This window comes from Camelus bactrianus, chromosome 5 (genome assembly GCF_048773025.1).
Source record: "Camelus bactrianus isolate YW-2024 breed Bactrian camel chromosome 5, ASM4877302v1, whole genome shotgun sequence".
Classification (NCBI taxonomy): Eukaryota; Metazoa; Chordata; class Mammalia; order Artiodactyla; family Camelidae; genus Camelus; species Camelus bactrianus.
This window is the reverse complement of record NC_133543.1, coordinates 82,144,049-82,170,564: the sequence shown is the minus strand read 5'-3', so window position 1 is coordinate 82,170,564 and position 26,516 is coordinate 82,144,049. Positions and strand designations below refer to the sequence as shown.

General features: G+C 36.5%; 1 protein-coding gene across 5 annotated transcripts in view; it reads right to left on the bottom strand.

The window, feature by feature from the left end:
• HECW2 (HECT, C2 and WW domain containing E3 ubiquitin protein ligase 2) overlaps positions 1-26,516 on the bottom strand; it is a 334,329-nt gene that overhangs the window by 48,414 nt on the left and 259,399 nt on the right. For all 5 annotated transcript variants that reach the window (XM_074364238.1, XM_074364239.1, XM_074364240.1 and 2 more), the window contains 5 exons: positions 24,073-24,207; positions 20,738-20,840; positions 18,699-18,795; positions 4,935-5,018; positions 1,490-1,599 (listed from right to left, as the gene is read on the bottom strand). In XM_074364238.1, the coding sequence (XP_074220339.1) occupies positions 1,490-1,599; positions 4,935-5,018; positions 18,699-18,795; positions 20,738-20,840; positions 24,073-24,207 (529 nt within the window). The remainder of the gene's footprint in view (positions 1-1,489; positions 1,600-4,934; positions 5,019-18,698; positions 18,796-20,737; positions 20,841-24,072; positions 24,208-26,516) is intronic.

Sequence of the window (26,516 nt, the reverse complement as noted above, 5' to 3'; positions counted from 1 at the left end):
TTTGCCCAGCTCTTTACCATGTCACCTGGGTCAATGCAACAGCCTCCCAGATGGTTTCTCTAACTCTAGTCTCTCATCTTCTAATACAGCCTCCATATTGCCACCAAACTGAACTTTGTAAAATAGGATATTCCTCTGTAAATTCCCAGTGGCTCCATATGGACTACAAAGTAAAACTTTGGTGACAAACCAACTCTAGCCTATCTTTCCAACCTAAGTTTTGAGAACTTGCTTTCACTTGTATCTGTTAATTTGTCCTAAACGACTTTCATGCTTCTGTGGCTTAGCTTATGCCACTCCTATACTTAGTGTGTCCTGGTTCCTTTGGTTCACCTGGTAAAATCCTGTTCATCATTCTCCAAGGCATCCTTTCATACCTGTTGTCTTCACCTTTCCCCAAACACCCCACCCCCACCTTGAAGGAAGGCTTGCTCCCACATCTGTGCTCCCCTGCATTTCTTCATTATGGGACTAACCACAGAGCGTTCAGAGTCGCTTGTTGACTCATTGCCCCAACGTGAATTTTCAAAGGCAGAGGCTGTATCATTCATCTTTGTAGCACCAGGGTCTCGTTCAGTGCTTGGATCATAGCTAGATGCTCAATAAATCTCTGTTAAATGAACAAATTAATAGACCATTTCCTGTTTGCAGTATTGGGTTATGCTGTAGCTTCGTTATGATACCAGTATGTGAAAACAGATGTTATTAAAACAAAGAACACAGAGCAGCTTTTAGTGACACATCTGGAATTTGGATTTCTAGTAAAGCAGTTTTAAATTCTGATGGCTGTGACAGTGTGAATAATATATTGCCTCTAATAAGGACAAATATAGCTGACGTTCTGTCAACATCATGACTACCATCCTTAAAAAAACTCATTTGATAAGCTGCATTTTCTACCATTCATTCATTCATCCGTCCACTTCTCCATTCACGCCATACCTCTTTCAAAATGAATTTAAACTTAAAAATTTTAGTTTGTTTCATCTATCAACAAGTTCTACCTGACCGTACTGGTCTTCTTATTTAAAGCAGTGACTACCAAAGGGAAAAACTATTCAAGACCATTAAACTGACTAATTTTAATTCTATATGAGTTCTTGAAAGTAGTGATTTCTTTTTATTCTTCATTGACTCAGTCTCCTAACTAGAACTTTTTAAACCCAAAAAGCGAATACAGTATTCTGTGCCCTAATATTTTCCAAGATATATTAGGTACTACATAACATAATAAAAAGTAAATTCTATATCTAGGTATTTCACACAGTTAACATTTATCCGCCTATTCTGGAATGTCAGTCTTCCAGTCAAAATGAATCTATATGGAAATTAACCAGTTTTCAGAGATAGGCAGTACCTCCCAATACGTACCTGTGCTAGCACTGCAGATGTACCCAAGGTGTTCCCTTACTCTCCTTTATGAGGACAGAGCATCTGACTTTAGGGCTCACTCCTCAGAGAATTCACTGCACACAGCAGGTAGACTCACCTGGGGAGTTCTGAGGAGAGGACACTGGGGAGCCACGTGGGGACTGACAGTAGCTGGGATGGAGTAAGGCATGTGGAGGCACATAGGACATTATCTCTTCTTCAAACAAACTGGGGAAAGACAAGGAACAAAACGCATACTTTAGCCAAATAGGTGGGTAAACGCTTTGTTTCCACAATGTGTCAGTCTGTCTCTCACTCTGACCCATTCCATCCATCAATTCACATCCCAAAGAAAGAGGTCCAGTCCATAGTCCAAAGAATATATGAGCTTGAGTTTATACGTTCATTTGAAAATAGCCTAGGTTTTTACATTTGGGAATAAGATCAAACACTAGAGAGAATGCTTATTGAGAACTCGTAAGAAATACATAAAGTGTGTTCTATATCTTCTTTTCAGGAAGTTTACAAGGTCTCAGCCTTCAAAGTGCTTAGGATTTCTGTTAGACAATTAAAAGCAAGTAAAACAAAACACCTCCTAAATAATTCCAACTGCTAAATCATTAGCTTCCTCGTTTACTCTGGCTTTATGATGTTTTTCAGTTGTGAGGATTTTGATCTTAGATTATTCAATCCAGTGTCTTCTTTCTCCTCCATACTGAAATGTCTGTTTCTAATACTCTCCTAAAAGATAGTGACCAGCGATCTGAGAGCTCGGGAATCCTAGACTTCTCATTAACTTTGTTATGATAAAAGTACTACTGATTATACTAAGCTCAAACAGACAAACATTTGACAAAAAAGAATCAACAATATAAATAAGAGTACTTGGATTTTTTAATTGAGAGACAGAAGCCGGTTTTCCACAAACTTGGTCAAATCTGGAAATCTGTTACTCGTTTTCAGAAAACATTGAGAAGAAGTGGCAACAGTTTAGTCTCGTAGTGATTTAAGGAATGGACTCCTAAGGGTTATAGCACTGGTTTTCCACTGAGGCAATTTTGCCCTTCCCCACACTCTCTGGGGACATTGGGCAATGTCTGAGGACGTTTCTGATTGTCGTAACTGGAAGAGGGGGTGTTTCTGGCGTCTAGTGGGCGGAGGCCAGGATGCCGATAAACATCTTACAATGCACACAATAGCTCCCTGCACAAAAGACATATCCAGCCTCAAATGTCAATACTTTTGAGGCTGAGAGACCATGGGTTATAGCAATGCAATAACAACTTAACAATTCTTTCTCCGGTTCTTCACTCACATGCACACATCTGCTAAACCACTATAGCAAACATATTTTTATACACTATTATTTTTTAAAGCAACTTTCCACTTTTAAACTATGAATCAAAGATTTGGGAACAGAAGCAGGGAGTAATAGCAAATTAAGCCCTGAAACTGCCAATTCTCTTTTTCAATAAACCAATAACTATCAGAATAATGTGAATTTTAAATTGATGGCTGGGGAAAAAATGCCATGTGACAGTTAGTACAAGAAAGGTCTAGAAACCCATAGCTAAATTAACTGAGGGGTAGGAATTAGCATCCTCTTCTCAAACATCTATACCTGTGTCCCTTTACTCCATGACATTTATCATTTCCTTTAAATGTAACCAATACACAGAAATTTTTTATATCAAGAGAGAATTTTTTTTCCTTGGAAAACTTAATACAGAAGAGATAAAGAATAAATAAAAACACTCAATACATGTCATCTAGGATTAATAATGTTACTACTACTACTTTTGCTTCAAACACACATGCATACTTATAGATGTGTATATATCTATACAGACGTATCTATGTATCTGTGTGTGAGCATGTGTGTATATGGAGTCTCTTGCTTTCCTCTATCATGATTTTGACAGGCATCCTTCCTTCAGTAGTTTTATATTTTGCAACATATGTGTAGAAGAACAACATACAGTTTTGCCTTATGAATTGCTGAAAAATTACGTAAATGCCTTATAAGTACAGAACTCTGTATTCAACAAAATATTTCTGGTGTCTATGCTGACATGTAAGGATCTGGTTCATTACTTTCACCTGCCATGTAGTCGTCTGTTCTAGAAATGCATCAGTCTAGGTATCCATACCTTTCTTGATAAATACTGACTTTTTTCCCAACTGTGTGCTTTTATAAACAATGGTACAATGAATACCCTGTATATATCAACTTGTGTACACGTAATAAGAGTTTCTTGGTACAAATATGGTATATGTGTAAAAACAGAGTTGCTCAGTCATAGTGCATATGCCTTTTCAACTGTAAAAGATATTGTCAAATTGTCCTCCAAAGAGGTTGTAGAAATTGCCATCCCACCAAGTCCAGACAATATGGAGTTCCTATTTCTCATTTGGTATTACCAGACTTTTTGATTTTTTCAAGTCTAATAGGATGAAGTAGTATCTCATTATTTGAAACTGCACTTTACAATTACTAGCTTCTTTCCATGAGTTTACTGGCTATTCAAGTTTCACAATTCCTTTGAAATGCCTTTTTATATCCTTTATCTATTTTTCTTTTGGGTTTTTTTCTTTTAAGTTGGTTTAAAGGTGTGCTTTACATATTCATGATACCTTTGTTTTGTGTGTTATAACTATATTCTTCTAGTTTGTTGCCTTTCTTTATGCTTTTATATGTGGTGTCTCATTATATAAATTAAAAATTCTAATATATTTATCAATATTTCCTATATGAGCTCTGATAAAGGTACATTTTTAACATGAGTTGACTTAGTGAAATAATATATGAAATAGAATAATCAATAATGAATGCAACAAAGTTATTTAAAAATTCTTGGGTTTTATAGGAGCCATATTGGAAAACCACCTTACATGGGCTTATTTTGAAATGAGGAATTTCCTAGAGCTATATCATCTCTGCATTGCAGCCTGCTGATATTCAAGTCCATTTGTACCAGGAGTAATTTTCCTTTTTAAGAAATAGAGAGTGGGTATAGTTATAAAATAAACAAGATACAAGGATATAATGTACAGCACAGGGAATATAGCCAAAATTTTTATAAGTTTAAATGGAGTATAATCTATAAAAATATTGAATCATTATGTTGTATAACTAAAACGAATATAACATTGTAAATCAACTATACTTTAATAAAAAAATCTTATTAAAATGTAATTCACATACTATTAAATTCGCCCACAAAATAAATATTTTTAAATAGAAAAAAATAAAGAAATAGACAAAGTATAAACACGGACACACTTTACTCATTGGTCTCTATAGACTTTCTCTTCTCCAATACCACCACCTCTTTTACCAGCAGAGTAAAAAACAAAATCAAAACTGATTTCAGTGGTAAAAAGTGAAATCTGAAATGAATTATCACTGTATCAGCATCATACATCTTCAACATGAATATTCTACAAGTCTTTAAGAATAAAGGAGCATTTATAGGCTGCCAATATTGGCATATTATTTTCTAAAATGCTCCATCATACCTGACAATAAGAGACTTTCCACTTCAAGAGCTAGGGTTACATACCTTAGCAACATAACAAGGTCTGCATCACTTGAAAGACGCACCAATCCCGGGGTTCCTTCAGTTCGGATAAATTGGATCTTCTCCCTATTCAAGCAAAGAAACAGCTCAATTATGTATGGTAGACTTTGGGGACATAACTTGATGCTTTAGGCATCATTTTTTTTTTAATGATGGTCACATTTTTTGGTACCTATTATGTGCCCTAGGAATACACATCCAAGAAAGACATGGTCCTTGCCTTCAGGAGGACCTCATGAGCACCTACATCACCCAGTCCTAACACTGCGAAAAAAAGTATTTTACTGCCTTCATCTTTTGCTGCCCAAATACTACATGGGTAGCAGTACCATCCAACCAGTAAAACCCAGTCTCTGCTTTGAGTTAAACCCTTGTTGTGGGCTTGAATCTGTGCAACAGTCTGGACCATTCAAGCTGATTTCCTGTTATTTCAAAAGGGAGTGTACATGGATAATCCTTTCTTTTCCTGAGGATATACCTCTGTGTGTGATGAGAACATTCCTAATTGGAAGCAGGTGGTAATCTCTATATTATATATTCCATATGGCAGCATATGGCCATTTCAAGAAACTAGAACTTGACCACTTTCAGTAGTATAGTTGGTAAAACAGATTGTGCATATACTTGTGCAAATGTACATATATACTTAAACATATCAAAAGCAGTGTGAGTTATTTAGCCATTATTTCATTATAGACATGTGATATGTGATAACACTTTTTTTTTTTTTGGTTGTTTGATGAATCATTGTTTTGCTAGATTCAATCTTTATATGAATATACATTTAATAAAAATTTTCCTGGTTGTGTCCTCTCGTTTACATCACGCTGTTTCAAAGCACAACATGTTAGTTTGGATATGAGGACAAAAAAAAAAAGTACCACATAAACTATGGTACTGAAGGCATTGCATTTGCTACGAACACAGGGGCCAACGTAAGTATGCAATTTTGCTCTAACTGCTAATGACTATGTATCTGATTCCTCTACACTAAGAAATAAAATATCAATCTCTGATGTGAGTATTAATTTAGTTCAGTTATTATCTGTTGAGCATCTTGTTTTCCTATTTGATGTTTTCACAGAGTTCTAATGGTTTTTTATTCCCAAATTTCAAATTCACACCTTAATTGCTTACCGGCTTGAAAGTAATGAGGTGAAAGGCAAGGTTCAACTGCTGAGATGAAAAATTGCCTAAAGTACAGAAAAGTCAACTGATTTGCTCTTAACCACATAGCTTACTGGGAGTGATAAACAGTTTAGTGCTAAGCTTCTTTTGCCTACATCCATTTTACATAATATGTTGGCAAATGAAGCATCTAATATTTGATATTATCAAGTTTTCTCTTCTGTCCTTTATTGCCATGATATATGTTTTATATAATTTTATATTATACATTATATAATTTTATATTATGAAATGTTATATTATAGCTATACTATATATATATATATATATATATATATATACCATATATGGTATCCAGCTACTGGCTATATACAGATAGGTGATATATATATAAATATAAAGATATTATTCAGAAGAGGAAGGCCAGCCTCTTCTCCCTGCTTAAGGTTATTTCAGTTTGAAATCTCGAACCAAGCATAACATTTTCCCTTGAGTGTTACAACCATACGTCTGAAGCACATGACAGAGACCAAGGCCCATTATCTGGTAAATGGTTTTTTTGATAAGAGATATAAAAGTTGGTTTAAAAAAAACTAAACGAGAAAAAAGTTACCTTGGAAAAAAAATGAACAATAACTTGACCAAAGAAGTACTCTTATAAGGGTCAGTACTACTATGCTTTGATCTTGAAAAATCAAAAACTATCTCCAGCGAATACACAGTTTATCTCCTTAGTCTATCACCACCGTGAACCAGGCTAACAGAACAAAACCAGAGAACAAAGAGGTTTAGCCCTTTTCTCCACTCCTTTAACTGGAACCACACACAGCCAGCTGGGTGACAAAACAGACAGCGTGATCTGGACGGTGGTTTTTATGTATCCTGTGAATAAGGAACAGATCATAACTTCCTGAGTCATAAGGATGACAGGGTGAGGAAAGAAAAAGACACCAAAGGAAATACGCCAATTGGGAAACCTTTCATAACTTTTCAGATATTAACTAGGAGGCAGTGAAGGCAACTGGTCTGACTCTTTAGGTCAGAACATACCAGAGGCAGGCTGACACCAGTTTTCTACCAGGCCACCCAATTTACCCCAATGACCAGTGATGGGTCATGTGCTTCCAGGAACAAGATGCTGGAGCATGTTATCAGATGTGCATCACACCACTAAGGACTTTCTTACGTTAATATTCGTTCATTCAGCAAACCTCTTCTGAGTGCCTATCTCCTAGGCATCGCATCGCCTACTGGGAGTTCAGCAGTGTGTGAGACACCCTCTTTCTCAAAGAGTTCATGCTGCCGTGGAAGAGAGAGAGTCAGGGCAATTCTAGCATAATATGAAAGTATTTAAATGATTCCATTCATGTAACTGACCACTGTTTAGGCCTTATACCCACTCCTAAAGTCCTTCATAAAGTTCTTTCATGTAGAAACCAAGAAGGCATAGGCTTACTGACTGTCAAGAGAGCAGATCAAGGCTGAGGAAGAGGCAGAAGTCAGCAAATGTCCTCAGAAATGTCACTCATCTTTTCTGAGGGCTAAAAATGGGAACTACTCTTGGTTATTAGGTATTTGCCCAATATTCCACAGTCCGGTATTTCTTAAACTGGGGTCATTGTCGACTAGAAATCCACAGACATAATCTTGAGTTCCGGGAGAATTTTAAAATGGTGTGTTTTCACTTTGACGATCAAAACTGCTAATACGAGGTCAGCATATTTTGGATAATCTGGATGACGGTTATGACTGAACACTTCTAAGTGACTTCAGCTCCCACGTTTGTATTCATAGGACACTTGTTGCCAAGTAATCGGAAGTGAACTTTTAAAGTGTTGATGAGCAGGGCCTTGATGTTAAATATGATAACAGGCCCTGTCTGCCCCTCACACGCAATGCTTTTGCCATTTAAAAAGAGAACACTTTTCTTTTGCAGTATGAATTTGCAAATTAAATGACGACGATGAAGTAGGCAAAGTAATGTATATATTAATTGCCATCGACTAACAAGAATACAAATAAATGGACTGAAAAAGTGAATTTTGCATTTGTGCTAAAGAAAGCATAAAAGATGTTATGGTTTAGTCTAAGAACAAACGTTTTACAATAGTTTACAAATAGAAAAGTGGCAGGAGAATCATCACAGGTATGTTTAATGATACATTTTTTTCAGTATTGTACTTGAGGGTGCACTATTAAATGAACTGGCTCATCACAACAATGAATCAGTAGGTAAAAATAAGCTATTTGTTAGGAAGGAAAAACCGTTATCTGCAATAATGTCGCAGATGCACATGATGGACCATGAGATGCAAAATCAAAAGATTCAAGTCAAACAGCAAGTGAAACAAAAAGCACAAAAGTGTCTCTCCATTGACATGGGTCTCAACATTGGTCATTTGGCTTCTGAAAAACAAAACCTTCTCAGAATATCACCTATTCAAGTTTTTTTTTTTCAGTTTTTACTTAATTTATATGTCTTTTGGTTTTACAGTTTATAAAAGCTGTAAGGATAGGAAGTTTATGCACATTTTATATTTGTACACATTTATGTTTCATTAAAATAAAAGTACTTAAAGTCATCATTGCAGATGTGCTGTGTTCCTTTTCCTTTAAGGATGAAAAAATAACATTTTTGGCTCCTAACAAATTTCCATGAGTTCACTCAGTGTCTGAAATACACATAACAAGTTCGAGAAATATTGCTGAAGATCCATATGACTCTGATTAGACGGGCATTTGAAAGTTACATTAATACATTTATTTGAGTTTATTTTATAAGTTTATAGAGTTAGAAGCAATCCATGGAAGTCATTTAATTTCTTTCTTTACAGCCTTCACTTTAAAGAAATTCTATTCAATTTTAGTGGCTTATAAGGAGAATTAAGATTATATGTGATCATGTGACCCTCTTTGCAGGGGTATTTTTTCACTTGCCCTTTGGAACACTTTCTGGCACTTCCTCTACTGCACCTGCTCACATGGCCACTCAGCTATAACTTCAGTTCCTTTTGAAATGTGAGATTCTGGAGGGCAAAAGCCCTTCCTCCTTCATCTTTGTGCCTCCAAGTACCTAGCACCGTGCAATGAACAAAACAAGTGCTCGGTAAAATCAAACCAGGCATGTGAGCAGTTAATACCAAAACAGATTTGGCTCCTAACAAATATCCCTGAGTTCACTCAGTGTGTGGAATAAATTTATCTTGTGAGCATTTATTGTTGTAGTGGAGCAAAGAGAATCAGGAAGCTGACATCTGATTCTTTACTAAAACAGAACCCACTGAAGTAAGTGCAAAGACAGAGAAAGGCAATCTCTTAATAAGAAAACACAACCATTATAACTAACAGATATATACAGATACTAAACTGCATATAGAGAGACAACCTTGGGAAGAAGTCTCTGGCTGTTGCTGTCTCTCAGATGCTCATATATTCAGACCTTAGTAACCACTTCCTCCAAAGAACAGAGTCATCCCAGAGGATCAACTCTAGCAGAGGATCATTTGAGGACAAGGAACAGTCTCAAGACCGGAATTCCCACAGAAAATACTCTCATTGAAACCAACCAACATTTTGGTGAAGTTAAAGTAGGGCACGTGATCAAAAACAATCAGAAGCAGCAATGCCTCTAAACCACAACTCTCTCTGAATTGCAGACTCTGCACACACATGGTTCCTGTAGATATAGTTTAGTTAACCTTCAAAAATACATATGCTGTAAAAAAGAACTGCCTTTGGGCAATTTTAGAGAAATCCCCATGACTTCTCTAATGGTGTAATGTCAAGAAAGGACAATTACTACTGATTATTCATACTTTTGATTACAGTCACAGGGCATGGTCTGACTTGAAGAACAGAGCCAAGCAGTAGAAAGATCAACTTTTCTTTCTACTTCCCTTTATGTACGTTAGGTTTGGAAATATAGGTCCATTATTGTCCCATGATTCTTATGGAAATATAGGAGGGATATCAATTAGCCATATGTTTAAAGGCAATATCCTCTGTAAGTGGATATAAATCAGTTCTGTGCTAAGAATTCAGAGAGCTAGTTAACTCTCTGCTGGTTTTCTCATCTTGTAATAAGCATTGTTATAATATCTGCCTCACAGATTTGTGGAAAGGATTCAATGAATAAATGCAAATAAGATGCTTAGCACAGAACTATTATATAGCAGCACTCAATCATTTTAAAATATTGAATATTAGATAGGCCTCATAGTTATTTATTCCTTTTTCCATAGACAATATGATCTATAGAAAAAAGAGCCAAAATAGATGCCTGGTCACAGACTCCTTTTTCTGTTTCTGTTGTTGGCAAATTGTTTTAATTTTTAACCACACTGTTCACCTTGGTTAATTCCATAAATATCTATTGAGTCCTTCTATGATATGTAGTAGATAAGATCCTGGCCTTTCCGTAAAACTGAAATAATGCTGTGAAGACCAAAGAGGTGACATGTATGAAGGGTTGACAATTCTCATAATTCAGTGGATAACGGGAAACATTATTATCAATAAAGCAAAGTCTGTACAAAGCAAAACCATTTTGGACTCTAAAAAAGGGAGTTTAGTTATAATACCCAAAAATATCTGGTTCTAAGACCCTTACCTAAGGCATTCTAACAGCTTGCACACTGAGGCCATTGCTGTTCTAAAGAATTAATATCTAGGATATACTATTGTATAACCAGAGATTCGTATTTTCCTATGAATTATAATTTTTATGTATTTGATAACAAATGTTTTAACTGAAAATATATTCAGGAATTGAAACCATGTCATATGTGCCTGTATTTTTATTTTAAAATAAACATACATATTAAAGAAACAAACAAAAAACCCACAAATTCATTACTATAGAAGCCATTAGAACAGACAAGTCAGTTAAAGAGCATATAAAGGGATAGATAAGGATAAAGCAGTATTTTTTAACCAGTGACATAAAAATGTCAAGGCAAGGAAAAAAAGAACTTGAAGTACCAATCTCCAGAAAATAGTACTACAAAAACTAGCAGTTTCCTGCATCTTGGTAGTCATTATTTAGGGGCGAAAAAACCCACCCACAACAGAAACAAAAACATAACATAATTTGGGAAAACCTAGACAAGAAACATTCAGTTGCTAAATAAACAAACAAGACAATTTTACTGTAAGAAATGAAAAAGTTGAATCCATGAAAAAAAAATAGTATAGTTGCAGAAGAGAAAATGAAAAACTGCAAATATTTTAATTGCATCCAAAGTAACTTAAATTTAAAAAAAAATCCCTATCAGAATCCCAATATAATTTTAAAAGTTGAGAATGTATTATTCAAAATTTCATGTCAATACTCAAAATAATGCTATGTGCTAGAGATTTTTAGTCAAGGTTTCAAAATAAATAATTGTTATGTCATCATCTCCTGAGATCTAAAATCACATATTGGAATATGCAAAGATCTATAAATTGTTGTATTAAAAAGGTGGATTCTGCATCTTTTCATTTGTGACTCTGTATACTGGGAACACAGTTACTTGCCCTTTGAGATAACTAGTTTTAGGTGTTATCATTAAGTCCCAAATATCCTGCTATGACATGGATTAATTTACCAAATGTTTCTCTAACACCCACTTTAGGCAATACAGGATGTGAGAACCTACAAAGATTTAAAAGATGAGTAAGAAAGAGAATTTGACTTCATGTAGCTTGTACTTAATTTGGAATATAAGTGTGTAAGAAAACATACAGCAGAAAAATACAAGATGTTTTTAAAGATTTTTAGCACAGATGGTAATATTATGCCATTTCTACTGTAAACTATACACTTCAGACACATAGGATACCAGATTTTTGGTATAATGGCACCTTGATGGGTCTGCAAGAATGTTTTCTGTAAAATGTACCCTCAAGGAACTAAAAGTAATAACTTATTCAATGAGATGTATTAATAATATCCATTTGTACATAGGACGATATGCATGAAAAAAGGTGATTTTAATTTTAGCTAAGACAGTTTCCATGACTATTTAGATCCATTGAAAGAGACAAAAAAAGAAAAAAATACATTACTAACATAGAGGGAATACATATTTTGCTTGCTTTGTAAGAAATGCTTCTAATTCATTAATAACTTAGCAATTTACCTAAATATATATGTAAAAATCAGATTTCATTAAAAACCATTTTGTATTATCAAATATAATAGTGCATTGTTCTCTATGATCTTAAAAATGGCTTATTATTCTTTTGGGTTTGGGGAAAGCACTGAGGCTGGAATCTGTTCTGATATTTGTCTTTGGTCCACACAGAGTCCACATCTGATGAGCTACTGAAGAAGGATGTCATTTTGCTGAACTGTTTTTTAATAAATGCAACAGAGTACAGCAAAAATCAATAGTGAAACAGACATACCTAAAATATGGTTATTCTTCATGTAAGAAAGTGGTTTGAAAACTTAACTGAATCATTTGTTAGCCAGAAAATACAGTGCTTTGGAGAAATATCCAGTGGATGAACATACTTGTAACTTGGGAAATATTTCAAAGTTAGTATCAGGGAATTACATTTAGGGGGAAATGACTTAACAAATACCAGGGTGTCATACTTCAAGAGAATCTTAACTAAAATCTTGCCTATGAGTTTTCCATTGGGGTCTCTTATCTTCAGTGATGGACTGTTCAGGTATTCTAAAATAAATAGTTACGAGATTCCAGGCACAGGAAATGTGAAAACTAGACATTTACAAAACGTACATGCCAAAGCCTACATACAACTATAAGCTGGCACATCCACTCACATAAGTAGCAGCCATTTCCTCTGCAGAAGCCACAGAACAGATTTCAGGGACTAAGAGTCTGTGTTCCTTACTGTCTTAGGCAGCAATATCTCAAAACTCTCATTAAATCTACAAGAAGATTACTGCCTGAGAAGATGTTTTCATTCATCTTTGGAAGGCTTCTACAATGTTAGGTCAATGCCTTTGGCACAGTGTTTAGCCCTCGGTAATCTGTGCTCAGTAATTTGGCTTGAGCCAGCAGGTTCAGTCCTCTTTGCAAAAATGGAGCAGTCAAGGGCAGTTTCACTGCATACAGGTAAAAAACTTTAGAGCAAAACTACCTAAGGGAAACGGTGCTAGCACAACACTAGAAAGCCCTCCTACACAGAAATTAATTATGGAACTCAAGAGATCTTTCCTGTATTTTAACTCTATTCCCAGAATCACATGGTTCCATTTATGCATACGATTAGTCTTAGAGATAGTAGTTTTGAGGATCAGAATAAATTCAGGGGTAAATGACTTTAAACTGAGTCCTTGTGATACAATAAAGAAGTGAAGGACAGACTACTAAAATAATATTAATTTAAATTTATTGTATGCTTTCTACTGCTTACCCGGTACCAGGCTCTTTAAATACATTATCTCATTTAATCTTCAAAAGGGCACTGCAAGTTAGAACTTCCTATCCCCATTTTACAGATGAGGAAACCATCACTTGTGGGGGTTAAATGCCTCATTCAATGTTGCCTGGTGACTGCAGAGCCAGAAATCAAACTAGGTCTGTCTGATCCCCAAACCTGAACTACTTAAGATCTGTATTCTAAGTGTCATTATTAACGTTGGTCTCCCAGTTGGGAGATAGACCAGGACTCTCCAGTAACACTGTGTGATGTCAATAAGTAATTTTCATTAGGTGTTTTTAAAAATTCAATAATTATGCCTATGTAAATGATTCATAGGAAAAAATAACTTCAGTGCAGATTTCCTCTTATGTAAATTTGGTGCAACAAGATCAGAAGTTTGTCATGTTGGTTCCAGATATCTGAGCAAACAGTAAACAAATCAGAAGACTAGAGAGAGAGCTAGGCAGGTCATAACAGGAAAATGCATAAGGATTGGCAAGGGAAAATTTATGCTATTTTGACAAGGTAGATAAGATGTTAACTGAGATTAATATTTTCAGCCCAACATTAAATGCAGAAAAACCCATTTATTAGAAAACTGAACTAGAAATAAGTTAGAATCTTTGAACATTGGGGTTTGTTTTATGAAAGCCAGCTTTTTTAAACTTTAACTTTTTATTTCTTAAAATTCTGTATTGTTTTATAATTTCTCAATGGCATGCACTATTTTTGAAATGAAAATAAAATTAAGAGTATAATTTGAGCAATAACAAAATTCCAAGGCTCTTAAAATAGGATGATGGAAAGAAATAGAAGGCCAGAGTCTGCATTTGCTTCTATTCTGGTGAGCCCTGGGACACGGACTCATTTGCCTTTTGTAGCTCAGAATTTTTTGACTTCCAAGTTATTGATTTGCTAATGACATATTTAAGGAATGGCCCAGTTTACCCAGAATGAAGAAACATTATCACAGATCACATTCTCAAGGGAAGGAAACTTATCCAGGAAGCACTTAAGGTGGAATCAACCTGGAGTCCAAATAATTATCACTGATGTCTGGGGAAAGCTGGACTAGTAGGGAGCAGATTTACTGGTTGAATCCAATGATCACACAAACGGGGAAATTCTCAACTCTTAATTCAACTCCTAATTATGGTACTTAGATCCGTGCTCATAATACAATGTTGTACAAGTACCGACATCAAAAATTTTATTGAATTTGTATATATTACATTAATCTGTAAAATACTGTTAAAAGGTTATGTTTTTAAAAAATGAATAGATTTGTCTTTGGCTAAAATATTAGAAAACTTTATTTCAGCCTTTATAACGTTATAAAACTTCTGAGTATGATCACTGTCTTTCAATGAGAACCAACAGTTGGCTATAGTAATCCAACAGGACACTATCCATTTGATGGAAGTGGTACTGACTTTTGGATGGTGATTTTTCTGAGGCTGAGACTTAAAAAGAAAAAAAAAGACAACTTGACAGCATTCGTGTTTGCTTGCTAGATGAAGTTAGAGGAAGTGGTGATTTAAAAAGAGCAGTTGAAAGCAAAAGCCACATCCCAGTGCATGAAAAACCACAGCTATTCTACAGGAAAAGATACACCAGGGGAATCTCAAGGAAGAGGAAGCTTTGATGGCTACAAACTAAGCAAACTGCTTACAATCCTCTGGATTGCAAGGAATCACAAACAAAACAATAAAAGCACAAAACAGAGGTATACCTATTTGATAAGCTGATGCTTATTCCCTCATTTTGTTATGGAGAAAAGAAGGGATATTTCTTTTAAGTGCCTGTGCCACAGTGAGAAAAAATGCACTCAGAGCCATGCTATTATTGAGAACCCTTGCTCAGGATATGAATATAGGTCCACAGTTACCTTTGACACACAATTACTCCATGCCTCAATTCCATGCATAAATCTCTTATCACATATATCACTGAAATATGAGGTGAAAGGACCCCAGCCAATTCCCCACCCCTTCGTTTGTGGGAATGCTCCTTACAGTGCAGTTCGGTGAAACAGAGTGTTCTCTTAGATGTACCAACTTCCCCATTTCACTGTTACTATAAGCAAAATGCTTAACTACCAATAACTTTTCAGAAACTCAAAAGTGTACTGTTACACACACTGTGTAAGAGGAACAGCATTATCTCATTAAGTTCCTGTTTCTTTCTACTCATCATGACTGTTCATGCTTTCTATGGTCAAATTCTGTAAACAGTTTTAGAAAGTGTAAACGGAAATTTATAAATAAGGTTTGAAATAAGATGGAAACATTTCACAGCCTATCAATTTCTTAGCAATAGATTATTATGTGAGATCGATAATTAGAAGTAAGATTGTGTTTAACTGAAGGCCCTGGGTATCATTAAAAAGTAAAAAATCTTCAGGTATCTTTAGGAAATAGGAAACTTTTACGACACTAAAAAGCAGAAAGTAAAACAAAAACAAAAATGGAAGCTACCAATGAGGTCTGCAGCTTTTTCCTCTGCTAGTGTCTGTTAAAGTTCTGTCAAGTATTAAAAACTAATGATGTTAGAAGCCTTGTTCAGATAGACTATGTCATCTAATTTCTCTGATGACTGAGATTTGAAGATATGCTAAATTGATATAAATAATAAGGTGGAGCTGCAGAGCAAAAGCGGAAAACAAGGAGTTTCCTCTTTCTTATTCTTTTGTGTGTGTGTGGGGGGTTCTTTCAGAGGAACAGATATTGACTAGAAGTGTGTGTGTGTGTGTGTGTGTGTGTGTGTGTGTGTGTGTGTGTGTGTGTGTGTGTTGGGGATGAAGTTGGTTAAAGAAAAAGAGAGAGAGAGAAAACAGAGTTGTCCTTATTTTGTGATTTGCAAAAGAGGAGGGATTTTATATGTATGTTCATCTGGTTTCCTTGGCAGCCCAGAACCTCTAAGATCTCTCCTTAGAGAACTGAGGGGTTCATTCCTGCAGTTACTAACTAAAACTTTTTACACTAGATTCTGTAGGGGACCACATGTACTGAGTAGATGCTAGAATATACAGATATACAAAATGATGGCTTGTATAACTTTTATACTTTTTCCTGACTAAGTATAGCTTGCTTGTTAAGTTGGGGAAAACACTGAAACCTGGGATAGATGTTAAATATGTGAAATCGGGATATCTGTATAAGCAACATTTGTAGCATCGTACTTGAAATTATGTGTTGTTCAGAAACTTTAGAAAGTAATGACAACTTTAAAGATATGAGAGACTGAGAACATCATAAGAAGACTATTTGGTAGTTTATTCTCAAGTCAACATGTATCTAGATATATAGATTTACTTTCACTATATATGCAAAATCTAGGTATTTCAGCAGTAAGGAGGAGAAGTAATGATGAGTGAATAAAATCCCTATCTGCAAGGAGCGTATAATCTATTTGGAAAAATAAAGCTTAAGGACTTGAAAAGTCAGATTAAAGCACAAAAGTCATATAACCAAAATAGTAGGAAGGACAATTTGATACATTACATAATTACTGATGAAATTAGTGTCTAGACCAAAGGTTATTACACCTTGATGTGCCATTGGAATTAGATGGAGAAATTTTAGGAAATTAAATGCTTGAGCTCTATCCCAGACCTCCTACATTAAACTTCTGGGCAGAGCATAGGAGGATAGAGGGTGGAAATTCAGAGAAAGGAGACAAGTTGGGGTAAGCAAGAGCTGGCATTTTGTACTTTATAAAACTCCCCAGTGATACCAGTAAGAGTCTGGCACAACTTAGTGGAGCAGTATTTGACAATGGCTGCCATGGGCCAGGATGGTACCACTGGGCAAAAATATTTCTGCCTGTAAAGGTGGCGTGTAGACCAAGTGGTCTCTGAGTTATGTAGGATTTTCAGCAGAAATGCCCACTTTTTTCTGTTGCCACCAATGCCTAGCACACCAAGGTTGAGAAAGTCTAGACTCGGTCATGAGAGTGAGGATCCACAGTGGAGCTGACAGGCTTCTGGGGCGGGGCATGAGGTGGAATTTACATTGAATTTAAAAGGAAAGATCTTTCTTGCCAAACACAAAAGAAGAAAAGAGCTTGCCAGGGAGAAGGAAAAGCATGTATCCAGGAAAGTAAAACTGGGCTTGAAGCTTGATACTTCAAAGACTTGTTTAGAAGAGAGGGTTCATGCAGGGGAATGCTGAACTCGAGAGAATCAGATTTCTTCCTTGGATTCTACTGTGTTTTTCTTACAGAAAAATGTGAATACCAAGTCTAGGATTTTTTTTCTATTTATTTTTAATTTTTTCTCTTTTTTTAATGTAAGTATAGTCAGTTTACTATGTTGTGTCAATTTCTGGTGTACAGCATAATGCTTCAGTCATACATGAACATACATATATTCGTCTTCCTATTCTTTTTCACCATAAGCTACTACAAGATATTGAATATAGTTCCCTGTGCTATACAATATAAACTTGTTTATCTGTTTATATATACCAGTCAGTATCTGCAAATCTTGAACTCCCAATTTATCCCTTCCCATCCCCCTTCCCCCCTGGTAACCATAAGTTTGTTTTCTATGTCTGTGAGTCTGTTTCTGTTTTGTAAATAAGTTCGTTTGCCTTTTTTTTTTTTTTTTTTTTTTTTTTAGATTCCACATATGAGTGAAATCAAATGGTATTTTTCTTTCTCTTTCTGGCTTACTTCACTTAGAATGACATTCTCCAGGGCCATCCATGTTGCTGCAAATGGCATTATTTTATTTTTTATGGCTGAGTAGTATTCCATTATATAAATATACCACAATTTCTTTATCCAGTCATCTGTTGATGGACATTTAGCTGTTTCCATGTCTTGACTATTGTAAATAGTGCTGCTATGAAGGGTCTAGGATTTTATAAGTCTCAATTCAATAAACTCTATGCTTCTTTTGTTTACTCAAACTACATTCAAATAATGTCTTATTTTCATTTTTAATCTGCACATCTAGGATGCATTCATCACTGTGACATTTTGTTTCTTTTTCATATTTCTTCTTTAAAGATGGTTCTAGGTTCTCTAGTCAATTTTATTCAATCCTCATCCTTAATAGAGAAAAACCAGGACCACAATGACCTGATATTGATAACATAAAGTATTTGTGCACAAGACGCCTTTGTTCAGAATGTCAGAAAGCAAGAGTGAATTTCCAAGACAATTATCAGTGTTACCGAAGATTTAATGGTTGGGGTTTACGCAATTTGAATTAAATACCAATATTATGGTTACCTGAGTGAGTGATTCCTGGTAAGATCAGGTTGACGCTCCTGTAGAATTTCAAAGATGTTGGGTTGGCGCAGAAATGCAACAATCTTGTCATTGTAAGCTGAAAAAAATATATATATATATAAAATAATATTTTAAAATCTGTTATTAATTTTATGCACATAAGTCCAGACTTTTAAAAATCCATTTTTTTCTGGTTAATATTCCTTGTACTCAAAGTCATAGTTTAGAGTCACTACAGATGCTTCAATTCCAATTTGTGTCTATCCTGTTATATGAGTATTGGATTTAGATCTGTAAGATATGACTTAAAACACTCATTAAACTCATTTGATGAGCCACATTTATTATCAAATTGCAAGATGAGATAACCAACAAGATGCTAGATGTTGATTGTTTTTTGGTACTGTTTACCAAAATCAACCTCATTAGCAACTGTTAGAAATGAAAACCATCTTCTGATTAAACATCAACCATGTGCAGAGGTAAAGAGGCAGAGCAATAGTTGCCAAAATGCAATAGCTGCCAGCAGCAGCTACTACCAAAATGCATAGGCAAACCATCCCCAAATTCTATGTGGAAAAAAAATGCCATTAAATCACATGTAGCTCTTTACCAAACCAATTACACCAACAGCTAAAGTACAATCAGCAACATCAATTACATACATAATATATTAAAAGGAAAATCTATATCTTAGTCAAGACTGGCTAACGTCTACAGAAACTTTTAATTTAATTAAAATTCATTAAACAGTCTATTAATGCCCTTTTGTCAAGAAAACTAATTTGTTTACTTAAGATGATTCATCTTGATTAAACCGTTATAATCAGATACAGATACATTTAAATCACAGAACTGAGTGAACTCTCAAACATCAGAGATCCTAGTTCAGTCAATACTCTCATGTTCTTAATATGATCAAGAAACATGCCTTACTTAAACTAACAAAATATCAATCAAAAGAAATGTGATTCTCTAGACATTTGCCACTTTAAAATTTAGCTACATTATACTAATTTTAGTTAAATGAATCAAATCTAAGAAAGTACTATCTACCTGCTAACATGGAATCCCATAGTCAAACTCAGTTTCCCTAAGTGCACATTTCACCATATGTAAATAAAAACACTTTTATTGAAATTTTGTCAATGGATTTTTATGTTCCACCTAAGATCAGAGCCTAGGTAACTTTTTAAGCCACAATTTTATAGTACATCAAAATTTGATGTGCAGTATTTAGTATCATATTAGTAATGGCATAACAGAATGGGGATTGTTTGATTTTGACCCAAGACTTCTTCTTATTCAGTGGTAGTCAAACTTCTTTAGGATATGGGCACTGCATTATATTTCATGGTAAAGTCTTTCTTAAAAAAGTGAAAAATTTAAAGTAAAACCAGACAAATGGAAAGCTGCCCAAATTTAAGATGGAGCAGGGATCCCATGTCGTCCTTTACCAGTCTGTCCGCTCCACCTGCCTGAGGGGCTCCAGGTTTGAAAACTGATCTACTTCAACGTCATCATGTTAATAACAACTCAAGTTGGTCTTTAGACCTATTGGCACATATTCCTTTATTTTTATTTTACAATTTTGGAGGCTCTTGCTCTCGTGCATTTGATATTATTTATCCTTAAGAATGTGCCATCACTGCTTTCTTATTTTGTGAGGCTACTACAGGCTCACGCACAAGTTAAACTCTGTCTCGAGCAGTAGATGTATACTAAATATACACTGTCCAAATGCTTAATTTAAAATGACCATACAATACAGTTGCCTTAAGAACTTATGTTTCCTTAACTTCAACAGCCTAATCTGAGCTTCACTCAAAAAAGGTAGAGTGGTATAAAAAAAATCTCATCCTATCGGATTTTACAAAAACCTAAGTGTCTTGAGACTCGAATCAATATCTTAGGGATACTATAGCAGTTTCTCAGTCCAGGGCAAATGTAGCGGGCCGACAACAGGGAAGTATCAGCACAGAGTATATGGTACATGCCAACCTGAAAGGCCAAGGTATTTCTGGAAAGGGATGACCTACCCACGGGGACCATGTCCTGGTACTGTGGCCTGCTGACGGTGTTGAACGTGCTCGACGGCCTGGGGAGTACTGGAGGTCCTGCATGTCGAGAATCTTCTCCCACCTGCAAACACGAGCATCGTTTACATTTTGCACCAAGACCTAGAGTGCTTTGTGTCAGCACCCCAAGCCAAGTTGTTCAGAGTATCTGTCAGCGAGCGTGGTTAAGCACAAAATGAGCGGAAGAGATGCCAGCTGAAAGTTGACACAGGACTCTCAAAAGCTCTGCTTTGGTTGCTGAACTGAGGGGTGGGGGTATCCATGTCCTTGAGAGGGGCCAGGGCGGTGACTACTGGCGGGTGGTACAGGAGTATTCGGCACACCTACAATGACTGGGGCTGTGGAAGCCAAATTCCTGCTCATCGGGAATAACTTCTGCCTGACGCAACACAACCCGGCGACAGCGCCATCAAAGAGAACAGCTTGATGTTCAGGGTCACCGCCGCGAGGCCAGGATAGACCTCGTCTTGGCCGAAGCCAGTCAGGGAATTCCCTGCCACAGCAGAGGAGGGGCTGAAGAGCAGCCGTCTTCATGGGGTTTCCGAGGTGGTGTCTTCTCTCCTTCGAAGCAACTTTACACACCTCTTAGAGCACCCAGTACAGCAGCTCTTTCTGGTTTGAACCTCCCACACCAGGGAGTTAATCGTAGCAGGTGTGGAGGAGCTAAAGAGGGTTCCCCTAACCTGAATTACTTATTGTACCTGTTATAGACTTAGAAACTCATACATCCAAGCAGATAAACAAAAGTGCCCAGTAATAGTCTTACCAGAAAACTCTAACGTTGCTGTAGCTTCCATTTTAGCATTTCCCCCCATATTACAGGAGTCTTTTAAGACAAGAGTGGAACAGTTGTATAAGAGAGTAAGAGGACAAAAGGCAAAACAACTTACTGGATTTATAAATTAGTGCGCATCAAACAGCTGCCACTCCCACCCATTCAAACCCTTACAACCGTTTTATCGCACTGCATTAGATAGGCGTCTGGCAAGGGCTTTTCCTAAAGGCCCTGAAACTGGAAGTGTCATCCCATCCTGGCACTGCTTGTTTATCCTTCAAGAATGTTCTCACTTATTCTTCAAATGTAGTGCAAACAGCCCCTCCTCGATGAAGCTTTCTCTTCCCTTCAAGCTGACATTAAATGTCACTTTCTCTGAGCTCCCCCAGCACTTGGGGGTAGACTTCTAGAGCAGCTGCCATTACTAACAGGTTATAAGGCTTTTTTTCTCTTGTATCTTTATTCATCTGGATGATGGTTCATTTTATACATTCTCTCCTTAATAAGAACACAGGAACATGTGTTACTGATCTGTATCTCACACACCAACCACATTTCTACACCACTGGTGTTTAGTAAGTATTCATTGCTGGACAGAAGAGATACCAAAATTTCTACTGCCTGGAATATTTGCCCAATGAGTCTAAGAGAGTGGCTGGGAAGACTCATATATGTAACTAGAAATTTCCCACTCTGCCTCTTTTGAGTTATTGGCTTTGAGGAATGAAGTCAGCCTCTCTCGGGGGAGATTCAATCGTTAACTACCCCCTGTTTGTCAGTCACCAAACTTATCATTTCCATTCACCAATCTATATTTTCCCTCCAGTCAGTATGCTGCCTTGTATCACCATTTCCAAGAACAGCCAAAGGTCTTCTCCTTGACACCCTGTTTCTTCAAACCAGACCGTCAGACAGTGGACAAGCCCCGGTCAACGTGCGTATTACTGCAGGATGTGCGTGCTTCCAACAGCTGGGCCAGAAGCACACTCCCCTCTAAGGTTTAACACCTCTGGGGCTGAATGCTGAGTCTTTATGGGGTCATCTCTATTCCACTGCTTAGTGTCCATCAGTATCAAGAGAAGTCTTCATTCAAATTTTAACATGTACCTGAGTATCCCTACTATTAGACCATGAAAATAATTCAAGTTCTGAGGCAGAAGGGTTGAAAGAAAATGCAAGTGTAGCTACTAATCTCACGCACGTAGTCCTGACTAGACTGAACTATCAGCTTCCTATTGTGAGGCTGAGATAAGGCAAGTGTCTAAAGTACACTGGCCGCATGATACAACCAGGCAGGGCCTTAATATGCCACATATCACGCACAAGGTCCAAAGGTGAGAGTTCTGTCCTGTTTCTTAGATGAATGCTGTTAGCATCATCCAGTTTACCACAAATGGTTTATATGACAGCCAGGTACAGATTTATTAGCTACCCATAAAACATAAATATTTCTGTGCATACCTCATCCTGCAATTGATTTATATATCATTTTTCTATGAGATTCTCATGTGTACTCTTCTCTGTCTCCCTTTACAGCCAGCAAACACACACGATGCATTAGAGCATGGAGGCAAATCATGAGCAGAAATTCCAAGAGTGGAATTTTGATGAATCAAACCCAGTTATTTATTGCATTCATAATTTTTTCTTATAATAGAAGCTACAAAAATATTTGACCTACAGCATAATACTGAAAATATGATACGCACATAGACACGGAAAAGGCATTCAGGACAAGAATCTTAATTCTATTTGTCTAAGGGAATTTTTAGAAACAATGTATACCAAGCAATGATATTCAAAGCATAAACCCATACTAAGGAGAAAATATTTGACCTAAAACATTCCTCTTTTATTTATTTAAGCTGCTAAAGAAAAAAGGGAAACAGAGATTCTTTTATTTTTCTCTGTGGTTAGGTTATTAGAGAGCCCCCATGTGGTTACCGTGGGTCACTGCAAACTACCAAAGTAGAGCACAGTGGACCTTTCAGTAATTATGTATTCTCTGGGCACTTAGAATACATAAATCAACTCTCATATATATATCCTAATTTTAAAGAGTATTAGTGAGGTGATCACAACCCCATAGCCTTGGCCAAAGATTTTAACCTAATCCAGCAATCCTCACTTAAGAAACTTCCCCATCTTTAATTTTAGCCCTCTAAGAGTTACATTCGTCTCTTCCTATGAAGCTGCCCTTAGGTATGCGGAAGAGCTCACCATCCTCCTCTCTGGAGCATTTTACTACATTATGAATTCTCTCTCGCCATCCACTGAATTTTCAAAACATCCCTACTTTCTTCAATCTTTCCTCATTATGTCCTGCTTTTTAAACTTGGAGTTTAGGCCCTGTGTGTTTCCAGAGAAGCCCTACCAACATGCCAACACTTTTCAGCCTTCAAATGATAGTCTCTAAATCAAATTCAAAACAAAACAATAATAAAGAGCCAGCACAGTGCCACAAACCACACGTCCTGTACTTCTGTGCACCAGCAGGTCCGTCCCTAAGGCGTGGACTCACCTCGCCGGCGCTGTGGCTGCGCTGCCTTGTCAGGTGTTGTCGATGAACCAGCGCGCTTGTGGGTCTGCTGCTCTGAAGCGGGAGCCGGGGGTCGATGAAAGTAGTGGTACGGGAGTTGTGGTCAACAAAAAACGCCTAGGAAGAAAGCCACTCGGTCAGTAGGCAACACACGCCACATACTCGTCTGCCATTTCACACATTCTAGGAAAGACCCATTTTGGAGTAATAATCTTACTCTGTTTTCTCCTAATTTTCAATCTTTGGGAGACTTTCTCCTTACTCCCTTGGGACAGACCAGACTAGAGGAACGAATGCTTCGACTGGATCCAGAATGAAGAGAGCTAGAAGGAACATTATTCCTGGCTTTAGGAAACATCTGAGAGTTGGTCATCAAAGACATGATCTTAGAATGAAGCCACTGAATGGACATCTGGGCTTCTCTTAACTGACGCTCTTTACATTCTTACTGCTATCTGTGGTAATTAGCAAGCTATTCTTGTCACCTGAAATTTCAAACAATATTGACTTCTTTTCTTTTCCTTCCACGCAATCAACTATCAAGTCCTCCCCCATTTTCCCACTGCAGTGTCTCCTCCGTTTGTCCCATCCCCACCTACCATTCCATTATTTCAGGGCTCTCTCTTATATATGTACTTATTAATAGTTTCTCAGTTGTTCCATACCTCTACAACCTTACTTACTAAACTGGCTTCTCACTGTCAGGTTATTTTTTCTAAAAGCTTTGACTGTATCTCCACTCCAGCCTCTACTGGCTACTCGTTATCTATAGAAAAAAAAAAAATTCCAACCTTTTGTTACGGTTTTCCAAAACTCTTTAAAATCTCCTTTCTACTTGTCTTTCCAGTTTAGTCATCAATCACACATCCAGGCAAATTCTATCACCTACAGTGAATCTGGGCAAGTCATTAAGGTCTCTGGGCTACAGATTTCTTAGAAAAATGTCTCCCTCATTCAAAACAACCCTTTCTCTCCCGTAATGTGATAGGAAGAGGAAACCATGTCTGTCATGTTTACTGCAGAATCCCTGGTGACATGAAGTCAGGAATGAGCATAAACCATTTCCCTCAGTGTTGCAGTAAGGACTGCATACAACGTAGAAAAGCCTTTTAAAATTCCTTTTAAGTCTAAAGCTCCACACAAGTGCTATTTATCATTATCATTAGGAGCCAGATGGTATTAAGTTTTCAAAGTAAAAGTTATTCAAGACAATAATGAAGCCAATTATCTCAAAGACGATTAGAAAATGTAAGTTTTCCATGATCAGATAAAGTTAATTAGGTCATCAAAGATAAAAGGGACCATTAGGAGAGCTTGGAGACTCCTTACTGATAAATCAAATGTCAGGGTACATGATATATGCCAAATAACCAAGCAAAAAGGAACTGACCTCTCAAACTGATGAAGCTCCATTAACAAAGTACCTTAAAGACTAGGAATGAATGTGTCTAGGCAAATCCCAGGGGCAGACGGTATATTTAGACCAATTGAAAAGTCACTTTTCCATTACAAAAGAAAATGCTTCTATAGCTACATAACCAGGAAACGGGGAAAAATAATTTGTAGGTAGCTTCCAAATAGGGGGAAAATTACTTATTTAAAAGAAATAACGTTAAAAAAAATAGACAAATAACTTTTTTTTAATTTTTAAAGAGCAGGGAGGATATAGCTCAGTGATAGCGTGCTTGCTTAGCAATCCCTAGTATCTCCATTAAAAATAAAATAATAATAATGAATGAATGAATGAATGAAACTATTTACCTACTCCCACCCCCCAGAAAAATTTTTTTTAAAAAAGAAATAACATTAAGCAGAAGGTATACTAGGACCAAAGCAGAGAAATGGCCAAAACAAGAATCCTTGTCAGTCCCTTCTCTCAGTATCTTATTTCCAGAGAAAGACTGGTTTAAAGGGAAGTTCTGTAGGAGATGGTGCCATCAGCCTCACATCCCTGGGTAATACTCCCTGCTTCATAACCTATGAAGTGCAATCTCTTTGCTGATCTTGCAAAAAAAAGTAACCCTTACACAGGCTTGTATTGGCAGGCTCTGGTCTCAAATGTGCACCAGTCCCTGCTGATTTGAGCCTCTAATACACTTGGATACTATTTCTGCCACTATTTAAAATGTCATAATGGAACACTGTGCTTCACACCAGAAAATGACACTTTGTAACTGACTGTACTTCAATTAAAAAAAAAAAAACCTAAAATGTCATAAAATAGACATTTCTGAATAATAGGTATAATAACCCATATCCTCTTTATGTAAATTAAGATTAAGCTTTTATTACTACAACAATAATATAAGCCATGTTGTTTAAGAGAAAAATACGAGTACTAGAATGGAATTGCCTATTTACTCTACCCAATTTCTTAGGAATGTTTTGAAGGGACAGGTGGCCACTGAGAGGTAACGATGATGCAC